Source organism: Panthera uncia, chromosome A2 (genome assembly GCF_023721935.1).
Source record: "Panthera uncia isolate 11264 chromosome A2, Puncia_PCG_1.0, whole genome shotgun sequence".
Lineage (NCBI taxonomy): Eukaryota > Metazoa > Chordata > Mammalia > Carnivora > Felidae > Panthera > Panthera uncia.
Genome location: NC_064816.1, coordinates 46,045,785 through 46,066,466, shown reverse-complemented (window position 1 = coordinate 46,066,466; position 20,682 = coordinate 46,045,785). Strand labels below are relative to the sequence as shown.

At 36.9% G+C, this 20,682-nt stretch overlaps 1 protein-coding gene across 1 annotated transcript in view; it reads left to right on the top strand.

Annotated features, from left to right (window-relative positions):
- The window catches only part of LOC125930378 (uncharacterized), a 73,444-nt gene extending 56,817 nt beyond the window's left edge, over window positions 1–16,627 (top strand). Inside the window, 2 exon segments of the mRNA XM_049642240.1 lie at window positions 6,009–6,219; window positions 16,472–16,627. Of these exon segments, the coding sequence (XP_049498197.1) occupies window positions 6,009–6,219; window positions 16,472–16,627 (367 nt within the window).
- Window positions 16,628–20,682: the final 4,055 nt, after the last annotated feature.

Sequence of the window (20,682 nt, the reverse complement as noted above, 5' to 3'; positions counted from 1 at the left end):
TAAAGTGAAAATTAAAAAAAAAATAACCAACAAAGTGAATTCTAAATGTATTCAATAATAAGAGATGGTATTATTAAATTAAAGCTAATGATGCTAACCCAGATCGAAAAGGGAAGGACAAATGATGATGGGATGTAATTACTTTATTGCCCTATATTATGGAAGTTTCTGCTTAGATATTCAGATCTCTGAAATGGCCTGAGCTACATGTAGCAAGAATCGAAAGAGTGACTAGACTGTGGAGAAATGCACCAGACTGGAAAGTCATCACCAATGGAGGGAGTTCATTTAACACCCTGTTCTTCAGACTTAGGAAAATATGAAATAAAAAGAAAGGTATTCATACCAAAAGACAAGCAAGGATGCCCATGTGTCTATATTTCATCTCAGGGATGATATAAAAATTACTGTCCAGGCTATCAGAAGTGTTCTTATAATTCATAATTCTATAAATTATTGTTATTCATTCATTGTAGATATCCTGCTGCTAACTTTTGAAAGGAACTTTCTTACTCTTACACATCATTTTACACAATAGTTGGGTAGATAGGATAAATGCAACCAAAAGTGACTAAATACATGAGCTAGATGATATATGGTCATCTCTCAGTGGTAGACTGTATTACTATTTGCCCCAAATTCCCTCTTTAGCATATCCCTCCCTGAGGGTGAATGATATGTTTCTACTCTGAAGTCAAGATGTTTCATTGTGCTTAATTGGAAGAAGGCAGAAGTGGCATCTATCTTTTCTAAGTAGAAGCTCTAGGGCCAGGATGCAAGTGCCAGGTTTCTTCTCCCACTGACACAACCATCAAAATGTTCCTGATAGAGGCTGCTCATCAACCTAGGTCCTACAGTAAATACAACATGAAGCAGAGCTGCAGCCCACCCCCAAAGAACATACAGTGTCCTTTCATTTTATAAGCCATTGAGATTATTGGGTGTCACGGAATAATTTACTGTGTCCTGAATGATGCAGTACCAAACAAAATAAGTGAAACAACAATGAAGACCAAATATATGAATGCATTAAATTGCCCAACTAAGAGCTATCAAACACACTCTATATGCAGCCTGTCCTCAGTTCTGAGTATGAATTATGAAGAAGACAAGGACTTTATCTTCAAGGACAAACAGAGCAGAGTTCCAGAATCTCACAAGTAAGGAAGCAACATGGGCTTGAGAATTCTGGAGAGGAACTGCAGAGAGAGAGTTGCATATTCAGTGGGACACTATCAGAGAGGCATCTTTGGAGGGGACATTCCTAGTAGAGTAGGTAGCCTCACTCAAACACAGGCACAACTAAAAGGGAAACTTTGTGCAGGGGGAATAATGCAGATTTAGAAGCAACCAGAGGTCGGTCGGGGAAGGAAAAGCCTTATAAACAAATTTAGGCATACAGAGGCAATGGGAAATTAATGGATGTTTTTAAACATAATGTAAGAATTTTTAAGTGCCTGTGAAAAGATAAACAGAGAAAAGAACTGGACTGGGGGAATGAAAGTCAAGTCCACTTTTTTTTTTTTTTGTCTTAATATGATTTTATCAGGATTTTTGGTGTCATTAAAGTCAAAATGTCATCTTGTCCAAAGTATGTATTGAAGCAAATAACTTTCAATCTCATATTTCATAACCACTGACAATTTGTGCTTTATGAAATGAATGTCAGAGCACCCTGCCTACCATGAATACACAATATTTGTTCAGTGATAGCCAAAAAAAGATCATATAGAAATTTAAAAAGATAGCAACTAATGTCTACACAAGACCTAGAAACTACAGATTCTTAAAAATTTGATCTTTTAATTGATCAGTTGCTGCGAGCTAAAACCTAAGACTCAGAGCAGAATGACAAGTTAGGATATGGTACAGTTTTTTGGCTTGTTGTTGTTGTTGTTGTTTAATGGGTGGAGGTGACAATGTTAAGTATTCATTACACCCCATTTCCTTTTCCTTTTTCTGGGCACAGTGGAACACTTCTCAGCTTCCCTTGCAATTAGATTAAAGTCATGTGATAAAGGCATGTTTACTGGGAGCATGCCAGCTGTATGCCAGCAAAACATACAAGGGTGTCAGGAGCACTTAGCACTTTTAGGAGAACCATATAAAGAAAGACATCCAAACAAATGGAAATACCTTTAGAGGAACAAAAGACACCAGTCAAAAGAGTAAGGTTATTTTACTTCTAAATATCTCAGAGTATGATCTAATTCAAAATTTGTTAACTTTATGCTCATAAAATAGAAGAGTAGCAGCTTAATTTTAAGTGACTATATTTCTAAGCTCCAGTGGAGTCTCTTGATGAAAAAGAAAATATGTTTGAGGATTCCTGAACCTTAGACTCACAAGTATTTATTGAACTCTAAGGACATTATATGGTTCGCCTGTTTATCTTCAGAACAACCCTAGCTGATGTGCATACATTCCTGGCATTCCTTATTTACCTAAAAGGATATGGAATCTTAGAGAGAGAAAGTAACTTATTAATGCCACACAGTGGAGAAAAGGCTAGAGATGGGATTGTAACCCAGGTCATCTGACTCCAGAAAGTAAACTCTACAGTTTCTACCACCACCCTCCCTTGGGGGTTTGCTAAGCTTGAAAACTCATTCCATTTAAACAGATGTGCCACTCTCTCTCAAATTAGTTTTTTTTCAGCATAGGCTAAATAAGTGCCCAGAATATGATTTAATCAACAATTATAGCCTCTAATACTCCAGGTACACTCTTTGAATATTTAGAGATGTCTAAATCACCTCTTTAGTATAAAAAGTGTACCATGGAGTCACTCAGAGGCACTAAAACATGTTGGCAAAATATTTTGATGTCCAGAAACCAGGTAAACACAAAAGTAAAAACAATTAAAGTATTTAACTCCAAATGAGGTTGCAAGGTTGGCAAGGCGGGGGGAGGGGGGGAACACAAACAAAAAAGAGAATTTTGTAGTTCCAAACCCATGATTTTCAAGTTTCCTATTTAGGACCAAAGAGGTAAATGCAGGGACCATAAATCAGCTGCATATCACAAATCTTTAAGAAGCTACAACCACAACTTAAATAAATCCCTGCAAATGCTAATAGTTTATGTAATTTTTTTCCTGAGCCCATTTTCTCTAGAAAGGTTTGGAATACTACTCCCCATATCATGGTAGCCAAAGTCTCAGTTCTCATTTCTTGGAAAGATGGGAGAAAAACTCTGTGTTTGGAATGATCTTCCCCTAAGTACCACAGACAATTAAGGCCCAGCCAGCTGCTGCAGATGTGACTATTTAAAAAATTGCTATAGATAATAGTCAAAGTATGGAAAGAGTCAAACGTCCATTGGCTGATAAATGGATAAAGAAGATGTGGTATGCATATGTATGTGTGTGTGTGTGTGTGTGTGTGTGTGTATATATATATATATATATATATATATATATATATATATACAATGGAATATTACTCGGCTATCAAAAAGAATGAAATCTTGCCATTTGTAACAATGTGGATGGAACTAGAGTGTATTATGCTAAGTGAAATAAGTCAGAGAAAGATGAATATCATTATTTCACTCATGTGGAATTTAAGAAACAAGACAGATGAACTTAGGGGAAGGGAAGCAAAAATAAGATAAGAACAGAGAGGGAGACAAACCATAAGAAACTCCTAAATAGAAAGAACAAACTGAGGTTTGCAGGAGGGGTGCTGGGTGGATGGATGGGCTAAATGCGTGATGGGCACTAAGGACGGCACTTGTTGGGATGAGCACTGGATGTCATATGTAAGGGATGGATCACTAAATTCTACTCCTGAAATCATATTATACTATATGTTAACTAACTTGGATTTAAATTTTAAAAAATGAGGAAAATAAGTAAATAAATAAAATCTGTTATGAAACTCCCTCCTACCCCGAAAAAAACAATTGCTGAATCCCATTTAGGAGGTGGTTATCGGAAAATGATTCATCAATGCCACCATTAGAAAGACATTGTGCTTTTTTTGGTCTTTTACTATAAACGTTCTGTGTTAAACTTTATGGAAATTTTTTTTTTTTTTAAGTATAGTCAGTGATGGCATCTTCACTAGAATTTTACTACAATGTGAAACCTAAAATGCAAAGCATACATTGTGACTGGATTTTTATGTGTTTGAAGTCATTTTTTTTTTCTGGATAAAAACATGTAAATACTCAAGGAGTACTCTCCTTGAATCCCACAGGATTTAATGAGAATTTATGCTGCAACAGACTTCCTCCTAATTTTATTCACTAAGAAAAGCAAACAAAGCAACAAAAAAAAATCCTATTTCCTTTTACAGATTCAGCATTAAAAAAGTCATAGTTAAAAGATCTCTACTCTTTACCAATTTTCCTTTTGAAAATTAAGAAAAAAGGATACTAGTACCTTTGTTAATGCTTGCCCAGAAGAAGGCTAGGTTCTTTGAACACTTACAATGGACATCCCATGAAAAGACACACTTAAGATTAAAAATTCATATTTTTTAATTAGAAGGGATTGCTATAATTGTAGGCTTGATAAAGGAGAATTTTTAGTAATTGAAAAACCAGTTTCTGTGACAAAAGTAAAGATGCTGATTGACATGATGGTGGAAAAAGTAGATAGAAGTAGACATGAATGGACAGAATCAATATGTTTTTACACATGACACTGAAGAAGACCATAGCAGCTCTTCAAATCATGATTCACTACTGTGTCCAAAAATCACAATCAGTTGGAAAATGCACTCCAAGTAATTTTCATGACAAGTTTCTGAAGTGTGTGATTGCTTTACCATCTTTTAATAAATCAGAATAAATTCAAAGTTATTTCTGTGTTATCATGGTCCTCACTCACTTGTACTCAAATAACCTTTTCTGAGTAGGAGGTAAAAAAGTACATTGCAACCTTATGTACCAACAGGGGTATATCTCTTTACATATACAGATATCAAAAAATATTATGTATTGTTTATCATTAAAAAAATGCTTAAGAATCATCAGAGGGAGGAGTCAGGTGATCAACAAGAAGACATGGAGTTTGAAGTATGAAAGGCATCAGTCACTATCATTACAGTCTCTTTGGCCTATGACAAGTCCATACCCATTCTTGGTCTAAGGAATATCCTTTATAAAACTATATATTCCAGGGGTGCCTGGGTAGCTCAGTCAGTTAAGTTTCTGACTCTTGATTTTGGCTCAGGTCAAGATATCATGGTTTCTGACTTCAAGCCCCACATTGGGCTCTGTGCTGATGGTGCAGAGATTGCTTAATATTCTTTCTCTCCCCTCTCTCTGTCCCTCCCCTGCTCGTGAACACACATACTCTCTCTCTAAAATTAAATAAACATAAAAACTATATATTCCAGGATTGGAAAACTATGGCCAGTGGGCCAAATCTGGACTGCCACCTGTTTTTGCAAATAAAGTTTTATTGGAACACGCCTACCTCCATTCGTTTTTATATCATCTATCGTTGCTTTCAAGCTATAACATCAGAGTTCAGTAGTTGCAACAGAGACTATACGGCCTGCAAACTCTAAAATATTTACTATATGGGTCTTTATAGAAAAAGATTGCCAACCCCTGAATTAGGTCATGAGGTCTGTAAGATTGTCAATTATTCCTATGCTATAACACGTCACTCTAAAGTTATTCACAGCCCCCCCTACTTAAATATGAGATAGTACCCCCAAAGATGTAAAAAAAAAAACAGTAGAGCACTAGGATTATAATCATGTTTAACAGAATTCTTTGGAGTCCAACTGATCTCCTTTTAAATATAGCTCTCCTATTGACCTCTATTCTGTTTTTCGGTAAAATGGGAGAACACATGTCATGGGATGTTGTAGGGCTTCAATGAAATAAAATATGTAAAGGATTTAACATGGTGTATGACAAGAGTAAGTGTTCATTAAATACTAGCTTGTTGCTAATGTTAATAATGAGAAATCCTACATTATTATCACAGGGAGCTAGATGTCCAGGTCAAAGTAATAACTTCCTTCTTTATGCCTTCCTTCACGTAGATACTCTGATGGGAAAAGGGAACGGAGAGCCATTTATGCAGAACAGCATCAGTTATTCCCTCATCTCTGGATAAGATATTGCCTGTGTCTGACCCACACAACTCTCTTTCTTGGTCTACCACATAGTCATAGCCAGAGAAATTCCTCCTTATCTTTAGAAGTGAAATACTATGCACTTTCCTGCCTCAGTGACACCCAAATTGAGCACAAGGTAAGTTAGGGTGTCTAGAAACAGCCTAAGAGTTCTTAATGGTCCACAGCAAAGCTACTAAGAAAAAAAATGTAGTGAAAATATTCATTAAAATCAATAATCCCCAAATCACATTAATGCAGTGTTCTGGGTAATAATATAAAACTTGATGCCTAAGGTACTCAAAGTTATCAGGCCCAGAGAGGCCATAACTTGGTCCCAAGTATCAGACTCCTATTTTGTTTTATGGTGCTCTGTACATGAGCTATAGAAACTACTTCTGAGAAAACCCTAACTTCCAAATCTCTGACTTCTGAATATATAAATCATATCAAACTACTATTTGCCTCCAACAGGAGTGAAAAATACAAAGAACAATGTCTACTATATATTGCTTTTAAGGCAGTGATTTCTGCTACAAATGATCTGGAACAGTACTTCTCAGACTAGCAATGATAGAAGATCCATTTTTTTTTTTCTTTCCTAATCTATTATGGACTGAACCTTTAAAAAATACAATAATAAACATAAGTTACTAGTAAAAATGAAATAAAAAAGATATACAAAATTAACAAAACTCTAGGTTATCATTTATTAAATTCAAGAGACACAAAAATGACTATCAAATTGCTCTAAAATTTTCTGGATTCTTTATTTCTGTGCAATCTTGTTGCAGACCAGGAACCAACAGTTGGCAGCCTCTCACTGCTCCATGCTCTACATCTGCATAGAGTAGACAGATCTGGAACTTCCTGGACTATGACAGTAACTTGAAATTGTCCAAAATAAGCCACTGTTGGAAAGATATCTTCCTCAAACCAATCACAAAGGCCACCAGGGAGGCAGGAATTAGGAGGACAGATAAAGAGGAAGGGCAAAAAAAGACTTTCTGGTTTAACTGCATATCATGTATGATTTAGATTTTGCGCAATGAGCATGTAGTTACTACTTAGCTGCATTTAGAATTTTCAAAAATGCAATTTACAAACCAATTAAAGCACTTTAAGGTGGTATATTTTGTTCAAGATTGACTAAATGAAATGGAGAAGGTGAGGACATAAGATCAGGCTAAGGGAATGTTATAGGTTCTCAAAAAGCATATGTTGAATTAATGCCAGTTTTCATTTTCACTGAGCACACAGACTTGATGATAAGCTATATGGGTACAACAGTGAACAAGCCACAATACTTATTCTCATGGAATTCTAGTTCAGAGAGAGATATGTACAAATTCATTACATCCTTACAAAATCTATGCTAGAAATTCCTTCAGTATAGAGATAGGGAAAAGACAGAGTATGTCATCTTTCCCAGAGTGCAATTTCTTCATGGTATTGAGGGTATGAGTATAGTTACTGAGAGATGATTAATTTGAAAGGTTGGTCATATCATCTGGCATACATTTCTCACAAGTTTGTGTCTAACACTTGTAACACCCAAATCAACATGCTCTGCCCCATAAATTGCCATCTCCACGCCTTAATTCCTGCTAACTTCTGCTCTTCAGATCACTGAATACATACAGAAATGGGGTTATCATGGATGATTTCCATGGAAATGCTTAGCGAGTACCATCTGATACCCAGGCTTCTCCTATCTATCTTGACAGGAGCAAGCAAGATCATCATCAAGAATTGAAATCTTGATCTATACATCCCATTTTTAAGGTCCTGGGGCAAGAAAAACAGTCAAGTAGACCCTGTGAACTTCCCACTATAGTAGCTTTTGTGACATTCTCATAAAAAGGGTGATTTTGTTCACCAATCAGAAATATTGCCTGACCTATTATCCGCCTATGGCACTGGCAGTAGAGACTTGTTAACAGCTTCAGAAAGATCACTTCAGGCTTTCCCAAACTACTCAGGAAGACAACTTCCTGTGCTCATCTACCTGGTATCAAGGAACAATTCTAGACAGTAAAAGAAAAGGAGCTCTTGTGTGCGATTCCACACAGAAAATCTAAGCAACGATTTCCTGCATTAGGATAAGGTGATTGTCCTACTTTATTTAAATTCACAAGGGCAGACACACTGTCATTCAAAGACTGGCTGAATCACCTTTCCTCCCCCCATGGATTCCTCATTTACTTGAATGAAGCATGTTAATGGGTCACCTCTGCAGTCACAAATTTGGCTCATGTGATTAGAAGCTGAGAGACTCAGGAATTCACTTCACACTGCATATAGATATGACAGATGCTTTTCAATTCCTTTTTCGAATATTTGCTGCTAGTTCTTACTCCTATCTTTATGCATGCAATAGTATCCCTGGGGGAAATGGAATTTGGAGGTTCTTAATTATTAATAAGACAATTCATAAAACCATTTCTATATTACAGTTTGGCAAAATCACACAGTCTGGTGATTTCCTTCCACTACTATCACTACCTAATTATTTATATACTACTTCCAGACAGGGCTTCCTAAACCCCATGTCTAATTGCTTCAATAGCTACTTTAGAAATTGATAGCTCCTCAGTATCTACCAATTAAATATAAATACAAAACATTAGAATGCAGTACAGTATAATGGTTAACAGTTTAGCCTCCAGAGTAAGCCTACTTACTTTTAAATCCACACCTTGCCCTTAATTGACTGTGACACTTAAGCAGGTTATTTTATGACTCTGTTTTTTGTCTATAATGTAGGAAATTATAAAAATGTTTATTTTATGTACATAACACACATATTATAAGAAATATGTGTATTAAATATTATACACATGTTAATATAAACATATAAGATATATTTAATACATACTATATAATAAATATATTAACAAATATATATAAATAGTATACAATAAATATATAATGTACAATATATCTTGCTTATTATATACAATGTATGAAATATTTGTATTTGAATATAAACATATGTATATATGTGTGTTTATGTATACATATATGTGTGTGTGTGTGTATATATATATATATATATATATACACATATATATAAGATTTACATATATATCTTAACGTTCACTTAGAAGAATACATTGCTGGGAACATTGGTACCACACAGGGAATTTCAGCTACTTTAATTTTATAACCTTTGCATCTGGAATTCAGTGTGGCCCAACCGAACTCTTTTTGGCTTTATCTGTCATCCGTTCTTCACACATAGCCTAAATTCCATCCAGACTGTGTAATTAGTATTCATGTAGTTTTCCAAACTTCCCAGCCACCATACATTTCTTCCTGCTGCCTGAGCTGTGAAAACCACTTTGCCCACAAATCTCATTCAGGATACCATCCTTAAGGTCACTTAAACATAACTTCTGGAAAGGTGCTCCTGGTCTTCAAACTCCCTCCTTAGAACATCTACTGAAGAATAGCAAGTGAGTTAACTTTGATTTACTGACCGTGGCTCATGGAGACTCCACGGAGAAGAAAGCACAGATGAGACCTGAGAGATTAAGAGCATCATGGGGTGTTAGTGATGTCTGCCAGGAAGTCCAGGATGGAAGATGGCACCTACTTGCCACCTCTGCCCTGTTTCCTTTGTGTGTAATATCACCAAGGCACTTGAATTATTTAACTGCTGTTTTATGTCACATCTCTTCGAAGCTGTATCATAATCTGTGAAGAAATAGCCTCCATTTGACTCATGTCTGTGTGCCGTGCAGTGTCCAGCAGAGAATGTGGTATACCAAATGTGCCCAAATTTTGTTCAATTAGTTTGAGTTGTCCAATGTCACGTTCTCTTTTTTAAATAAGTTCATCTTTTATGTCACCTTGGGGCTGATTCATGTCTGAGCTAGTAAGGTTTTACTCAGGAGATCTTGGCTGGATCCATGTTACCTCCATCAGCAACCCTGTTCTGCTTGGACTGGCGCCTTAAAGGCTAAAGAACTAATTATTTCTGACAGCCTCCTAAAACTAATATTCATTCCTCTTTCCTTTTTGTCCTATTCCTGCATCTTTGTCTTCCTTCTGGTTCACTTGTATATTGCCTATGTTTCTTATTTTCTGTATTCTTGATGCTCTGAGTCATCTGGGTCTTTACTGACAGGGAAAAGACTATGCCCCCAGGGCTAGCCAATTCTTAGAAATAACAAACAACTCACTCTTGGAACATGTCTTTCATACGCAAACAAACTAATCTAGAGCCCACTCCAAACTAAACCATCTCCTCTCCTCTGCCTGGCTCTTCTACTTCAGGAGGCAATATTCTTCTGTCCTAATTATCCAGGACCAGGTACCAAACAACTAGAGATACCCTGTATGCCAAAGTCTGTGGGAATTAGTTAAACCAGCCAATCCCAACTGCGCTTGCCCTGTTTTGCCTCCCTTACCCATGAAAATGACAATACAGGGTCTGGCTCATGATTTCCCCTTGTTCCCTCTGCCTTCTGACTGACACTGGCATTTCCCTGTGTGGCCCATGTGGTGTAACATGCCCCCTCTTCTTGGGAACTGTGAATAACAAACTCATTGTGATGGCAGTTGTCTCCTGACCCATCAACCTCACCATACCTGAATAGTAACAAAACCTACATTTAAAAAGAATCTGCTGTTCTGTATCCGTTGATTCTCGTTTTCCTCACCTAGTTTTCAATCTTGCTTTTCAGAACACATGAGAGAATCATTATGTGCCTTGAATGACCAATTTAAAAAAAAAATTTCCTCCATTAGTTTGGAGATAACCACACACATCTTCCTCTCTAAATTACCTTAAAGGACTCTCTCAGTAGGAGCCTGCTCTGGTTTATTACCTCCTAGGATAATGCCATTAGAGATAATCACATTTTGTAGATACTATCTCTAAAGAACAATTGCCTTAAGAGTCCCTATTGAAGTATTTTTCATTTATAACAAGATCTTATGATAGTTAAAAATAAATATAGCACAGAAACCTAATTCTCTGATTCTCTAATGCTGTGAACTGTCATGCAGATCAACACACTAGCAAGTTTTGGAAAACCCCTCAGCAGAAGTAAAATTTCATGTTTCATTCCCTCTCTCTCTCTCTCTCTCTCTCTGTCTCCCTTTCCTATTTTCCAGGAAGGAGAGTGGGGAGAGTATGTGATGCTACCAATTAACAGACTTGTACATTTAAAAATAATTTTTAGGGGCACCTAGATGGCTCAGTCAACAGTTAAGCATCAGACTCTTGATTTCGGTTCAGGTCATGATCTCACAGTTCTATGAGTTTGAGCCCCACATCGGGCTCTGTGCTGACAGTGGGGAACCTGCTTGGGATTCTGTGTCTCCCTGTCTTTCTGCTCCCCCCTGCTCTCTCTGTCTCTCAAAATAAAATAAAACAAAATAAAATAAAATAAAATAAAATAAAATAAAATAAAATAAAATAAAATAAAAACAATTTTTATTTACAGCCAGAGTAATACACAGAGTTTTTAATAGTAACAAATAATAACAGAAGATAGATTAGAAACAAGTATGTATTTTCATTCAACCACCCTCTATCACCCTCCTTATCCTAGTTAACCATGTTTAACCCTTCTACTATTTGTTGCCAGAGATCATCACAGCATGTCCATATTGCTATTTCTGAATTTACCAATTGTAAACATCATATGTAGTTCATAAGGCTTTACCTTCCTTACGTCATTCTCCACCATTTCCATCAACATCTGCTTGCTATAGACCCATTCTTCTAATTTATTTATGTAGTAATTACCAACTAAATAAATCATCAGAATTTGGGTATTGTCTATATTAAGGCCATCATGCTTTTTTTTTTCAATTTTTTTAACGTTTATTTATTATACAGAAACAGAGGTCGACAGAGCATGAGCATGGGACGGGCAGAGAGAAGGGAGACACAGAATCTGAAGCAGGCTCCAGGCTTTGACCTGTCTGCACAGAGCCCGATGTGGGGCTCGAACTCACAAACCGCGAGATCATGACCTGAGCAGAAGTCAACGCATAACCGACTGAGCCACCCAGGTGCCTCATGCCATCGTATTTTTTAATATGGTTCTTCCTACAACATACAAAAACCCCCTCTGCATGTTTTTTCAAAGAGGCCAAATACATCATTTCCATTTTTCCCCTTGGGCAACTTCCCTTAGAGACTTCTGCCTTCCTATTCCAAATGGTTGTTTTTTCTCTAAACCTGCTATCCAAAGCTTTCATCCTGGAATTTCCCATCACTCTCAGCTGGAACTTCTCCACAAGAATGCTCTGTTTCTTGCTAAATTCCAAGGTTTTCTCTCTTACTTGGTTTGTTTTCCTATTTTGGTAGAACACATATGCAACAGCTTCCTGGCAAAGGTTCAAAAAGCAAAAATGTACAATATTTTCCTTGTCATAAAGTCCTTATTCAACATAATCTCTTGGGGTGCCTGGGTGGCTCAGTCAGCTGAGCGTCTGACTTCGGCTCAGGTCATGAACTCACTGATTGTGAGTTTGAGCCCCGCGTCTGGCTCTGTGCTGATAGTTTAGAGCTGTCTCTCATAGCTCCCTGACAGCTCACAGCTCTCTCTCTCTCTCTCAAAAATAAATAAAGATTAAAAAAAAAAATTAAACATAATTTCTTAAGTCAGAGTTTAATATTCTCCCTTAGTAAAAGCATTTCTCTGTATTTTTTATCTTTCAGTGTTGGCTCAATGTAATTCTGATACCGAACCTTTTGTACATGAGCTGCTACATTGTCCTTTCCTCTGTAAAGTAGGATCTGTCTTTATCCTTGTTAGTCTCAGGTCTGAGAGATTTTCTTGTGGCATTTCCCCATACTGTTTTCTCTGTCTTCCTTTTCTGTAACACTATTGGGTGAGTTTTGGAGCTCCCAGATGAACATTCTGATGGTCTCACCTTTTTTCCTTTTTCTTTTCTTTTTCTTTTTTTTTTTTTTTTTGCTGCAGTCCTAATGTATGTTTTGTGACATTATCTTCTAATCCTCTTACTATCCTAAATTTCACTTACTAAAATTATCATTACCAAGTGTTCTTTTTTTGTTCTCAAGAGGTCTTCTTCTTACTTTTCCAAGAATGTCAATTTTAAATGCAACTAATGTTGTTGCCTTAATTCCTCTTTTACATTTTGTGTTTATTTCTTTGTGTGCTTTGATCTCACTTTCATACAGAAGACTTAACACACATATTTTGGGGGTCTTTTGCTGTGCACCAATTTTAATAGTAAGGCATTAGCTACTGGGATCCCCACTGCACATGGGCCAAGCTACAGACTAGTGTATTACACTGTAGGGTGATCTGGTAATGTGTTTCCATAGGAGGGGATAGAAGTATCTCTAGGGAATATGAATCCAGTCATGCATTTAGGAAAAGAGCACTAGAGCAACTCAGAGTGCTGGGTATATGCTTAATTACTCTTTTCTCAGACTGGTGCCTCAGTCATGTTGCCTGCTGTGTCTGGTGTCCCAGAACTTCTCTGGGAGAGGAGAAGAGAAAAGGAGTGAGTTAACATGAAGAAGTGGGGTGAGGATCTTGGCATTTAATTTTTCCTGACAACTGATTTTCTTTGTACAGACTGGTGTTTCCAATTGCTGAGCATTTCTGAGTGTCTGATAACTGAACTGTCCACTTTTCATCAGGATCCCCCTCTGCCAGCACCTAGTCTCCTGGCTTTCTCTCCTCAGTTTCATTCTCATCAGGGTCCACTCTTTTATCTCTGCTCCATCTTCCAATATACACTGACAGCTCTCATCTGCTATTGTCTCTTCTCCTTTCTCATCCTGGTAGGTCTATATTTATTTCATGCCTTTACTCTCATTTCATTGGGTTATCAGCAGTAACCAGAGGAGATAAATGCATGTGTTCTTGTACCATACTCAATCCAAACCACAGCCTTGTATATTTTAATGACTAGACTATTAAAGAATTGAACTATGACTGTGGTCACACATGGGAAATCAATGAGGTAAAATGGAGAAATATCCATTCCAACACATAGATCAGGGAATCCCAAAAGCAAGATATGGACCATTACATAATATAATTTAGGCAATTTGTTAGAAATAGAGGTCCAAATTTCTGCAACTTTGAATTCAGAACACCTGGTTGACATCCAAGGGTTGGTATATTTAACAAATTCCCGAGTTATTTTTATGTTCAGCCACTGATTTAGGTCATTTAAAATAAGAGAAAATTCCCTGCTGAATTTAGTCATGAAATTTACAGAGTAAGAATTCATCTCATTGCACTTAAAAATTATTTTCATTAAGTTTTAGACAAAAAAGTAAGAGAATTAACATTTATCAAGCCCCTAAGCCTTCTGCTAAGTAGCTTTTTAGACAGAAATAGAGTGCTATAAATAGGTTTCCCATTCTACAGATGACTAGGTGATTATGAGAGATGACCTAATGGTCATTTACCTAAAGTAATATGACAAATCCGTACAATAGTTTGATTTAAATTCCAAAGTTAGGGTCATTCTTAACATACTTCTGTTCAATCAATAAGATGCTTCTTCATGCTTTTAATTACAAATTATAATCAACTGATTGCATGCTGCATTTAAATCAGTGAACTAACCGCTGTTAGAGATCAGAAGAACAATACAATGCAGCCCTCACCTTTACTGAGCTTGGGAACTGAACCAATAAACAAAACAAATATCCATGAAGTAATCAGAGAGTCTCTGTATGATCTAACATTCCCCAAATTGGATTCAAAGGATGCTAGTATGTGTACTGAGTGGTGAAAAGGGTATAGGTTTCCATGATCAGTAAACCGTGGATGATTGAGCTAAGCAGTTTCAAAGAGGTGTGCCTTTATTATAAAGTGTCTAAGAATCTTTAAGGCAAATGTGTATCATGAATCTCCAAGTATAAAATGGAGCATTATCTACACACATTTGGCCTATTAATCCCCATTCAAATCTAAGATAAAATCCCATAGAAAAATTACTTGGAAAATGCTAATAAAGTATGGCAATGTGCTGACTGTTCAAAGAGAGTAGAGAGTTAATCAGGACAAAGAAGCCCAAGGTGGCTCTGGAGATGAGTAAAGACCTAATCTAGTCTTTGAGTAAATTGGGACAGCCTAAAGATTGTCTAATGTCACAGAGGTGACAGTGAGGAAGCTGGGATGAGGCTGGCCTGCTTCAGTTGTAAGGCCCATGCTATCATAGTGAGAGCTAATGCCAGTGCCAATAGAAAGTAGATCCAAAAATGCTAGTTGGTGTTGGGGTGGGAGCTGGTTTGAGTATGGAAACTAACACAAAATGACTATGGAAAAATGAGGATGATAGTCTCCCAGGCCATCCCTAACTATGATATCCTGAAGTTAATAGACATTACAGCTTGGAAGATAGAAAGATGATTCTCTTCACTCATCAGGCAGTCACTCATGTGACGCTCTATATATTTTCAAGAAGCATGACTTAACTGTATTTATTCATATTACAGCTAAATAATAAGTAAGTAATAGAGCCAATAAATGTTATCATTATGACTGGTAATGATACGATATTTTTTACATAAATGACCTAGCCATTCATTGTGGTATAATTTCTGATCCAATCTTTGCTCAAACTGGAGATATATAGGGCAGTCTTTTAACATCTTTGACATGCCATAATTGAGGAAAGATATGCATGCCCCGATTCTTTTGGTTATAAATAATAATATCCAACTTAAACTAGCCTGATAGAATTTATTAGATGTATTAACACAGAAGGGTATTAGGTCAGCTTAAAAGATCAGAGAAAATCATACATTTGTGTGTTTCTTGTCTTCTTTTCCCCCGGAGGATAGAGATCTTGTCCATCTTGTTCATGTCATATCCCTAGCACTTTAGACAGAGTCTGACACATTTAAAGCACTAATTAAATATTCACTGAATAAATAAATACCATAAATATATTCTGAGTAAAACAGCAGTGACCATCTGTACAGGCACCTATGTTGACCATAAATAATATGTTAAGTATAAAGTATTCTAAAAATAAATTATATAATGTTTTCAGATGAAATTATGATAATAGAAAGGAATATGGGTTTTCTAGAAATAGTGAATTGAAACTTTCCATCAAAGGTGATACAAAGAAATTGGTAAAGCTAACTGGGAAAATCATTAAAAATTATAAAATGGAATAAATACCAATTTTATAACTTTGGAAATGATTGCTTACAGATTGTGGCATATCTTAAAGTCCAAGAATTTTCCTTTCAAGAGAATTTGATTACATTAACAAGAAGATATTTTGGATTAAACTGTGCTCATCCTTTGCATTAAGGCAAAATTTAAAGTGAGCATTAATAAGAGAAAGTATATTTGAGGGGTAAAGAAAGCAACCAGGGGAAAAACGAAGACAAAAAAGCTTAAATTACATTTGGATCTCAATAGGTAGCTCAGTTTCAGAGGTGGATGTGGCCAGTTGCTGAGCAAAATAAGTGTAGAAAGTTAACAGAGAGTCCTATTCTGGAGGTTCCTGAATGCAAGGGTGACAAGACAATGCTCAGTTTCATGGTCACCGAACGATTTTCAAGTAGGAATTGTTAATTGGGAAAAACAATACAGCAGCATTGCTTACAAAGGATTACTGTGAAAAAAGCCTCATTTATTAAACTAGAGACTAGACCATGGGGAAAACAACTGACATCTAAGCTACGGACATAGAAGTGGGAAAGAGAAAAAAATGATGGCTTTAAAAGTTTCTGAGAGGATGGGCCAGGATGAAGAGGACAGGGCAGTAGGTGTGAAGTCAGACAAGGATCTCAGTCTTGCCTTCACCACAGCTCATAAGCTGGTCAGCCGGACTGTATACTCAGTAGTTTTCCTCTTCCCAGAAATTTTATATTTCACTTCTAACAGCTCCAGATCTCCAATCCTGACCACACAGGAAGCACATGACCCAGGCCTGGCCAATCACAGGACCATGTCTACTTGGCATCAGTGCTCATGTGACCCAAGCAGGGTGAGTCATCACCATTCCCTGGGATTTACACCTTGTGCTGGAAGAATTTCTCTCCATGTGGAAAAGTTCCTTCTGTAGGACAAAGTATCACAGAGGCAGGAGAGAGTCTGAAATGAATTGCCTTTCCAATTCCAGACCTTAATGCACCCATGTCTACAGCTCTTCCCTGATCTTAGAGCTGCCTCAGAATCATTCTCAGCTACATAACCAATAAATTTCCTTATGGAACCCTGAGTTTAATTTTTGTCACTTGAAACCAAGAGTTCCATTAATCCATAAGTTCTCTGATGCCAGTTTGCTCAATCATGATATGGCAGCATTGGCAACAAGTGCTCCACATATCCTCCAAAGTTGTGGCAAGGCTCAAAATAGGAAATATGCTCTAGACTATTAAATGCCCTAAAAATTAAAGCTCTCACCCTGACTAGATGCTATGTTACCACAACTACTTCAATATATTTTAAATGCACAGTCATTTTGCTTTAAGACATTTATGTATCTGATCTAAAATAACAAGAATCATAATGATAACAACTTATAATACCAGCTTTTATTTACATAATGTTTTATAGGGCCACGCAGTGGGCCAGGAAGCGCATCCAGGAGCTGTTGGATAAGCACAAGAATATAGAAAGCATGGTTGAGCTTCTGGACTTGTATCAAATGGAGGATGAAGCATATAGCAGCCTTGCAGAAGCCACAACTGAACTATATCAGTGTTTACTACAGCCATTCCGAAACATGAGAGAACTTGCCATGCTCTGTAGACAGCAGATAAAAAGAGCACCAGCACACAGGAGCAAGCAGTGGAGGGGCAGAGACACAGAGACTCAAGCAGGCTCCAGGCTCCTAGCTGTGAGCTGTCAGCACAGAGCCTGATGGCAGGGCTCGACTCACCAGCAGTAAGACAATGACTTGAGCTGAAGTCAGATGCTCAACCAACTGAGCCACCCAGGCGCCCCTTGGCCAACTTACTTTTAATACTTGCTGAAAGTAAATAAACTAGGCTCTTGAAGGCAAAAAAAAAAAAAAAAAAAAGTTGTGGTAAAAACTCAGAACGTTTGACAAGAGAACACACTCTTAAACAGAGTCTATCTAAACCAGCCTCTGATATAAGATTTTACAAAGGCAAGTGCATAATTTTACCCTTAATACACATCCTGACCACAGCAAATGGAGTGAGGCTCTATGTGTTCAGTGATTTAAAGATTAATACAATTGTTGTATCCAGAAAAAAGTTTTAAAAATTTAAAAATTTAAAGTAAGTTGTGACAATGGTCTGCTATAAGTTTGCAACCTATTCTTGATATTGTTCTATTGGTAAGATTACTTAGAATCATTACTCAGCTACTTTAGATTCTATCGACTTCTTCTTTCCATTTAATTCCACCCCAAGCCCTTTTAACTAAGAACAAGAGATGAAGATATGGAAGATTGACTCTAAAATGGAAATTAATTAATATCTAACATTGTGTGAAAGATTATATTTTGAAGTACAAGGAAATCATCTTTTACTCTTATGTTGCCTAAATTTAGAAAAGATAACTTTTCCCATTTGGTGTGTCCACAAAAAAGGCAGTGGGAAAAATAAATAAATTTTACTGTCAGTTATTGGATTTACTTTGAGATGTAAAATAAAGTTTTTGGTCAAACAGATACCATTAAACAATAAAACTACAGTCCAAATCCCTTAAAAGCATATTTTTTTCAATCAAGCACTAAACCTCTTCTCTCTTTTGTTCATTTCATATGCTTGCACAGGCAAAGAAATTATGAAATATTATTTGAATTGCTAATATAGGCCAACTAATTGTGTTAAAAAGAACAAATCCAGCTTGATGGCAATTATCCATGTGAAAAATTAGTTTTCTTAGGAGGTGGCATTGTGCAATTTGGCTTCTAATTGGTGTATGGCACCAATTAATGTCTAACAATGCATCTAGCAAAAGAGAGAAAATGTATTGAAAACACCTGAGTAAAATGCCTTGCTTTGGTACTACAGAATAATTGCAATGTCTGTCTCCTGCTCCTTCATTATTTTATTTTTCTGTGTTGCTGTTTAGGACTTGTGTTTTCTTCTGGTCCTGTCTTATCCAGTAGCCTTTGCTGGGTTTCCAGCTTTGGTCAATTCACAATTTATAGGCATTCACAGACATTTTGTTGTGTGCCATGCTCTTTGTCTGGCACTGTGCAGCCACAGATGCAATCAACATTTATTCTTGCTGTGATGTTTCAGGATCTCAGCTCTTATGTCTCTTCTTTCCATAAGCTTTCCCTGATGCTCTAAAATTGTTCAGCCTCTGTATCTCCATAGCAATTTGTGGTTTTTTTTGTTTCTGTATTGCAATTAGGATGATGTTGGTGACTACATAGGCTTTATTGTGTGCCAAATACTTTTTAAAACAACTTTATATACCTTAACTCATTTAATCCTTCTAAACCTGTGAGGTAACTACTCCTAGTAGCACATCCTTATTTTATGGAAGAAAAACTGCACATAGAGTGATTATATACCTCTCCCAATGTCACACAGCTAATAACTGAGAGTCATGATTCAAACATGGTCTCCAGTGTCTACTCCCAGCCACTTCTCTATATTGTGTTTTCTAACACTTCCTTCTAGCCAACCTCTACCTAACTGACTCAAGGGATAAACTGAAAAAAACAGACAATAATGTGAAAAGAAAAATGCCAAATCCATGATATTATAATTAAAGATGAATGCTGGAAACATGTTTTAAAGTTAGATAAGAGTGGGACAACTAGAAATGACATGGAATCCCAATTCATAGACTCATATTCAAAAAATGATTTCACATGTTTATTTTAACCTGAAATAAAATGCCACATATATATGTATATAATTTTTATTAATCCACTCTCTAATCAAAATTTACTTAAATGATGGGGCGCCTGGGTGGCTCAGTCGTTAAGTGTCCGACTTCGCCTCAGGTCATGATCTTGCAGTTTGTGAGTTCGAGCCCTGCGTTGGGCTCTGTGCTGACAGCTCGGAGCCTGGAGCTTGCTTCAGATTCTGTGTCTCCCTCTCTCTCTGCCCCTCCGCCACTCATGCTCTGTCTCTCTCCCTCTCAAAAATAAACATTAAAAAAATAAAAAAAAATTAAAATTTACTTAAATGACTAAGCATCCATCCTAATCGCTTTGGCTGTTGGCTATCAATGTTTCTACATTTCTACATTTCTCAAATTTATCTGCTTGTATTTCTCTCCCATGAGCTGCTCATGTGATTAACAAGGTGTTAACACATAGGCAATGCTGACAAAATAGTCTTTGGATGGATAGGTGGATTGTGGTCGAGTCCCCTCTCTAAGGAATGTGGTGAAAAACCCCAAGATAAGGAAAGGCAACCTGGCTAAGCGCGTGACATACTTAACGACTCTGTAACATAAGACCACCCAATCAGACCATATGTCTGTATGTTGCCACGTATGGGAGACAAAGAACTAGAAATTGTATGAAAGGTTACTCCCGCTTCACTCGGAGCTCAGATTTCTGGGTAGGAACCCACTGAGCCATAGGCTGAGCCTATGCCAGCGTGAATAAAGTTACTTCCTGGAAAACAAAGCCTCGGTGTCAAGACTCTGTATGAGCCTCGAATCCCATCACATGACATGGAGGC